This window comes from Myotis brandtii, unplaced genomic scaffold (assembly GCF_000412655.1).
Source record: "Myotis brandtii unplaced genomic scaffold, ASM41265v1 scaffold959, whole genome shotgun sequence".
In the NCBI taxonomy this organism is placed as follows: Eukaryota; Metazoa; Chordata; class Mammalia; order Chiroptera; family Vespertilionidae; genus Myotis; species Myotis brandtii.
Genome location: NW_005371966.1, coordinates 142,228 through 149,344, shown reverse-complemented (window position 1 = coordinate 149,344; position 7,117 = coordinate 142,228). Strand labels below are relative to the sequence as shown.

The 7,117-nt window shown below is 48.8% G+C and overlaps 1 protein-coding gene across 1 annotated transcript; it reads right to left on the bottom strand.

The window, feature by feature from the left end:
• Positions 1-5,476: 5,476 nt before the first annotated feature.
• LAGE3 (L antigen family, member 3) lies at positions 5,477-6,908 on the bottom strand. Its single transcript, XM_005886106.2, has 3 exons — positions 6,677-6,908; positions 6,245-6,373; positions 5,477-5,790 (listed from the first exon to the last, which is right to left on the bottom strand). Exons 1-3 carry the CDS (start codon positions 6,844-6,846, stop codon positions 5,676-5,678), a joined length of 414 nt encoding a protein of 137 aa, XP_005886168.1. The 5' UTR covers positions 6,847-6,908; the 3' UTR covers positions 5,477-5,675.
• Between the last annotated feature and the right edge of the window lie 209 nt (positions 6,909-7,117).

Genomic DNA, 7,117 nt, shown 5'->3' with positions numbered 1-7,117 from the left:
GGGATAATGCCAACCTCATTCTCTTCCTTGAGTTGTCCTGATCCTGTGACACCATCAGCCTTGGCACCTCGCCCTCGCCATGGCCTCGGCACCAGCAGCGCTTGGGGTGATGCACCCTAAGCTGCCCTCGGACTGTGGCTGTGCCAAGGGGTCCCCTGCAGCGGGACCACAGCGTCCCCCTCCAAACCTCTTGGGACTTGGACTGCGCATCCTCAAGGGGCCCCGTTCTCTCCAAGCACCTGAGAGCTGTAACTAGACGTTCATTCCGGGGCCTGACCTGGGCCTGGGGCTCCAGAACTTTCTCCCGGCCCTACTGCCAAACCTCCTCAGTGTTGTCTGACTTGCCTTTGGACCCTCATCCTCAGCTGCCCTGTCCTGCGCCCGCCCCGAGGGGCCGAGGCGGCAGTGCCTTACTCCTTTGTGTTTCTGCCTCTTTCGAGGAATCTGGCCCCATCTCGAGGTCCCGGAAACCCCACTCTCTCCTCTTTTGTTGCATGAGTTTTCCTTTGTTCATGTACATTTTTTCCTAATTAAACATTGGGAAAATGGAGTCTGTGTGGCTTTTCTCTTGGGGCAGGTGGGTGGTTGGGGAACATGGGGAGCAGGCTGGGAACATGGGGAGCAGGTGGGGCACATGGGGAGCAGGCGGGACACATAGGGAGAGGAAAGGGAACATGGGGAGCAGGCGGGGTATATGGGGAGCAGGCCGGGAACATGGGGAGCAGGCGGGGCACATGGGGAGCAGGCGGGGCACATAGGGAGAGGGCAGGGAACATGGGGAGCAGACCGGGAACATGGGGAGCAGGCAGGGCACATGGGGAGCAGGCGGGGGATTGCGGACCCCTTTGTGGGAGGAGGGTAATGCATTGCAGGGTTCCTGGGGATTTAAGGAGGTCAGGGCCATCCATATCCAGCTCATCAGGAAGTGCTGGTGGCTTTACCTTCAAGATCCATTCAGAATCTGCTCCCTTCCTTCCACCTCTACTGCCCCCAGCCTGGTCTAAGCACCCTGTCTCTGGCTGCCTGTCTATCCCTGTGCCTGCCTTGCCCGCCCTCGGCCTATTCTCAACCTGGGAGGCATTGGCGTCCTGTTAAGATATAAGGTGGATCTTGTCTCGCTCTGTTCAGAACCCTTCAGTGGCTTCATTGCACTTAAACTCCTTCATCTCCGACAATTCCTTACTGTCCCAGTTGTATCTCCTTCACGATACGCCTACCTACCTCTTATCCCCCCACCACACACACCTGTTACAGTGATGCAGGTGCAGAGAAAGTGGGATGCAATTTTATTTTTAAAAATTTACATATATATATAAAATTGATTTCAGAGAGGAAGGAAGAGGGACAGAGAGATAGAAACATCCATGATCAGCTGCCTCCTGCAAGTCCCCCACTGGTGATCGAGCCCACAACCCAGGCATGTGCCCTTGACCGGAATCGAACCTGGGACCTTTCAGTTTGTAGGCCGATGCTCCATCCACTGAGCCAAACCGGCCAGGGCAGGATGCAATTTTAAATAGAGCAGCAGGGTCTGGCCAGCGTGGCTCAGTGGTTGAGCGTTGACCTATGAACCAGGAGATCACGGTTTGATTCCCGGTCAGGGCATGTGCCTGGGTTGTGGGCTCAATCCCAAGTGGGGGGCATGCAAGAGGCAGCTGATTGATGACTCTCTCATCATCAATGTTTCTATTTCTCTCTCCCCCCTTCCTCTCTAAAATCAATAAAAATGTATATATTTTTTAAATCACCATTGTGAAATTGCAGAAACTAAGCCAATGAGGTGATTTTTAACCTCAGGGGAAAAAGAAACCCCAAGAAGTGAACAAAATCATTTGGGGAAAAGGTAGAGGAGATAGTGGTGTAAAAGAGCTAAATTCTCATCTGTCCATAAATAGTTAAGGTCTTAAAAATGAAGAAGAAGAAGAAGAAGAAAGAAGAAGAAGCATATTCCCTCTTTATTAGATAGGATGTGAAAATGCCAAAATAATTGTAAACCAAATCATCAAAAATTGAAGCACTTATCTTACTTCTAGGCTTTATATAAAAATATGGTAATTAAGATAGCATGGTACTTGCATACAATTGACAAATAGAGCAATGGAAAAGAATAGAGAGCCCAGAAATAGACCCCTTTTGACCATAAAAATTCATTTGTTATTTCATTAAGACCATAAAGCATATCAGAAGGGAAAGTAAAGCATTTTTGCACAAAATGGTGCTGAAAAATTGGCTATGTTATCAAAGAAGGAAAACTTGACTCATACCCCAAACCATATGCAAAAATTTATTTAAAAAGAATGTAGAGCCCCAGCCAGTTTGGCTCAGTGGATAGAGCAGCCTGCAGACTGAAAGGTCCTGGGTTAGATTCCGGTCAAGGGCACATGCCTGGGTTGTGGGCTCGATCCCCAGTAGGGGGCGTGCAGGAGGCAGCCTAGCAATGATTCTCTCTCAGCATTGATGTTTCCCTCTCTCTCTCCCTCTCCCTTCCTCTCTGACATCAATAAAAATATATTTTAAAAAGAGATATCCAGCACTCAAGGGAAAATCATGTCTGGCATCCAAACTAAAATTACCAGGCATGCAGAGAAGCACCAAAATACAACCTCCTAACCAGGGAGGATATGAACCAATGGAAAGGCCTCCAATTTGAAAACGAAGCAAAACCGCCTTTATTCTAAGAAAACATGATCATCTTGCAGACAATCTGATGGCATCTATAAAAAGAGCTGCTATAATAAGTAAGTTTAGCAAGAGCTGCAATATAATTTACAAGGAGCTCATTCTTTCCAATGAGAGGCTTAAACCAATTGTCCCAGCACTTTTCTTCACTGACCTGGGTCAAGGCCAGTCAGCCCACAAAGCTATGCTTTTAGTATTTTGAGGTTGCTTGCTCTTCTCATGCGAACTAGATTTAAAACACATTTTTGCCCAGGAGACTCAACCATGACAAGGACGTGGGAAATCAGCATTCTGGTGAGGGGGTATGTTTTTTATGGTGCCATTTTTTTGTTCTGGTTAATCCTCATCCGAGGATATTTTCTCCATTGACTTTCAGAGACAGTGCAAGGGAGCGGGAGAGACAGAGAGAGAAACATTGATGTGAGAGAGACACATCAATTGGTTGCCTCCCTCACGTGCCTTGACCTGGGCCAGGGATCAAGCCTGCAACTGAGGTACATGCCGTTGACCAGAATCAAACCTGGGACCCTTCAATCCGAGGGCCAACGCTCTATCTATTGGGCCAAATCCGCTAGGGCTTCTGCAATGCAATTTTGCACTGTAGAATGAGAGCTTTATACAATAAATCATAAATATTTAACTCAGTAAGTCCACCTCTTGGAATCTATCTTAAAGAAAAAATCATTCATGCAAAGATTTATACACAAGAATTCCAGCCCTGACCAGTTTGGCTCAGTGGATAGAGCGTCGGCCTGCAGACTCAAGGGTCCCAGGTTTGATTCCAGTCAAGGGCATGTACCTTGGTTGCAGGCACATCCCCAGTGGGGAGTGTGCAGGAGGCAGCTGATCGATGTTTCTCTCTCATCGATGTTTCTAACTCCCTATCCCTCTTCCTTCCTCTCTGTAAAAAATTAATAAAATATATTTAAAAAAAAGAATTCCAGCCTGGCCAGTATGGCTTAGTTGCTTGAGTGTTGTCCCGTGTACCAGGAGGGCACTGGTTCTATTCCGGGTCAGGGACATGCCTGGATTGCAGGCTCAATCCCCCGTGGGGGCCCTTCAGGAGGCAGTCGATCAATGATTCTCTCTCATCATGGATGTTTCTATCCCTCTTTCCCTCGCCCTTCCTCTCTCTAAAACCAACAATAACATTTTTTAAAAGATTCCATTGCACCTGGCTGGCGTGGCTCAAGGGTAGAGAGTTGACCTATGAACCAGGAGGCCACATTTTGATTTCTGGAGGCAGCTGATCAATGATTCTGTCTCATCGTTAATGTTTCTGTCTCTCTCTCCCTCTCCCTTCCTCTCTGAAATCCATAAAAATATATTTAAAAATAAAATAAAAATTCCATTGAATCATTACCTATAATAGGACAAAAATTGAAAATAATTTAGTCAATAATTACATTATAATGTATCTGTTATGCCTCCATTCAGTAATGCTTTTGAAGAATTTTTAGAAAGAGGAAAAGCTCAGCCCTAGCCGGTTTTGCTCAGTGGATAGAGCATCGGCCTGTGGACCAAAGGGTTCTGGGCATGTACCTCGGTTGCAGGCTCCTCCCCAACCCAGGCCCTGGTTGGGGCACCTGCAGGAGGCAACCAATTGATGTGTTTCTCTCACATCAATATTTCTCTATGTCTTTCCCTCTCTCTTCCACTCTCTCTAAAAGCCAATAGAAAAATATCCTAGGGTGAGGATTTAAAAAAAAAAAAGAGGAAAAGTTCATGTTAGATGAAAAATATTAGTAAAAAAAAAATATTAGTAAAGCCTTGGCCAGGTAGCTGTTGGTTAGAGCATTGTCCCACTATGCCAAGGTTGTGGGTTTGATCCCTGGTCAGGGCACATACAAGAAGCAACCAATAGCCCTGGTCAGTTTGGCTCAGCGGATAGAGAGTCAGCTTGCAGAAAAGGGTCCCGGGTTCGATTCCGGTCAAGGGCATGTACCTCAATGAATGCATAAATAAGTGGAACAACAAATGGATGTTTCTCTCGCACATGAAACAATAAATGACAAAAAAGAAAAATATTAGTAAAAATGCTAACCTTGCAAAATATTATACATTATGTTATTCTTTTTTAAAAATATATTTTATTGATTTTTTGCAGGGTGGTAGGGAGAGGAATAGAGAGTTAGAAACATCAATGAGAGAGAAACATCGATCAGCTGCCTCCTGCACACCACCCCCTACGGATGTGCCCACATTCACACTGCTGTGCAACCATGAACACTGTCCATTCTCCAGAATGTTTCATCATCTCAAACTCAAATTCCATACCTATTAAACAATAATGTCCCCATTGTTCCCTTCCCCCTGGCCCTAGGTCAGCCGTGGGCAAACTACGGCCCGCGGGCCGGATCCAGCCTGTTTGAAATGAATAAAACTAAAAAAAAAAGACCGTACCCTTTTATGTAATGGTGTTTACTTTGAATTTATATTAGTTCACACAAACACTCCATCCATGCTTTTGTTCCGGCCCTCCGGTCCAGTTTAAGAACCCATTGTGGCCCTCGAGTCAAAAAGTTTGCCCACCCCTGCTCTAGCCATTGAGCCACACCAGTTAGGATACATTATGTTATTCTTATGCGTTTACTATATAAATACAACTATGAAACTAAGGAAGGATTCCAAAATGTTCACAGTAGTTAATACTGAATGGCAGGACCCATTTTCCATTTCCTAAATTGTCTTCAGCTTCCTTGTAGTGTTGGAATATCTGATTCCCAGACCTCCCCTCCAACCCTGGGACAAAGACAAGACTATGAGGAGGTGCTGTAGTTGAAAAGAAACTCAGACATGGAATAGAAGCTCAGTTTTATTTGCTGTAGTGACAAACACTTAAGCACCAAACAAAACAAGTGGACCACAAGTGTCCAAGGGCCAGTACAGGCTAAAGATGAGGGCCTTGTAATAAAGTGGCAACTACTGCAGGAATCACTGCCATAGGAAGGACCGGATACAAGGTTGGGCCTCAGCCCCCTTTTCCTAGCCCAGGCTTAGCGGGGAACAGGGGGCCCGAAGCGCTGCATGGTCCGCATCACTAGGGAAAGCTGGTCAAGAAAGTTGATGATGGAAGTTCGGAGGAGACGAGAATCTTCAGCTCTCCAGTGGCTAAAAGGGAGAGGGGGGAAAGAAAATCAGCCCAGCCGGTGTGGCTCAGTGGTTGAGCATTGACCTATGAACCAGGAGGTCATGGTTTGATTCCTGGTCAGGGCACATGCCCAGGGTTGCCAGGTAGATCCCCAGTGTGGGGCGTGCAGAAGGCAGCCGATCCATGATTCTCTCTCATCATTGATGTTTCTATCTCTCTCCCTTCCTCTCTGAAATCAATGGGAATATATTTTTTTAAAAATTAAATTCAAGTTAGAGGTGATGACTCCTCCCTTCCTTGCTCTGCCCCTCAGGCATTACACTGAATCTTTTGCTGTCCCCATGACAACACCCCTTAGAACGCACCAAACCTAATCCTTGAGTGTTTCCGGGTCTCCAGCAAAGCACCCCTTGGTGGAGACTGGCCCTGCCACCTGCTGCCCCGCCTCCGCCCTGCCCCCCTTGTAGAGCTTACACCGCTAGAACGCTGCCATTCACTGTGAATTCCTTCCGAACCACTTCTCGGTGAGGTTCCACATCGGGGGCCAGGGATCCACGGGCGATGTCTGCCTCCAAGGGCGACGGGAAAGGCACACTGAGGGCGCTGGTGGAGATTCAGTTAAGGCACCATCCACACCGACTTTGTGTCTCAGGTCCCCTCCCAGGCCACCTGGGCTAGTCTCACCCCCTCCAGGCCACCCCTGGGCCTAATTCCCACCAGCCACCCCGTTACTCCCCTGCTGTCATTTATTCCCCTCCAGACTACCCCTGGCCGACACACACCCAAGCTGCGCCTCGTTCTCTCTGCTCCCCTTTCGGCCCCGCTCGGTCTGTCACTCTGCACCCCACACAGCCGTCCCGAAGACAGCCCGCAGCGTATTTCCGCTGTGCCCCCGGGGTAGGATACAACGTATGTAGTTGATTTCCCGCCCTTCCGACCGTGAGTGCGGCGTCTTCCCCGGGCCCTGAGGCATGCTGTGCTCGCGTAACACGTGGATCTGCGCTGGTTGTAGCGCCCGCGGCGCCCGCACCTTCCTGGACCTGGGCACGGGTGAGGCTTGAAGCTGTGGCCTGCATGTCGCCTGGCTCCGCCTTCGATCCCGCCCCTGGAGCGTGGATCTAACCCCCCCGGCTTTCGCCACAGGCTCCGCCCCTTCGCGTTGGCCCCGCCCCTCGCGCTGACTCCGCCCCTCAGGCCTGCGTCACCAGGCCCTAGTGAGGCCCCCAGTTGTGGGGTCAATTCCACTAAGCTGGCCCTGCCATCCGAGGGTCCGGGAGACCCCGTAGCGGACTCCCTCACGAAGCTCCGCCCCGAAGCGCGCAGTTAAACTGGAGATCCCCAGACCTC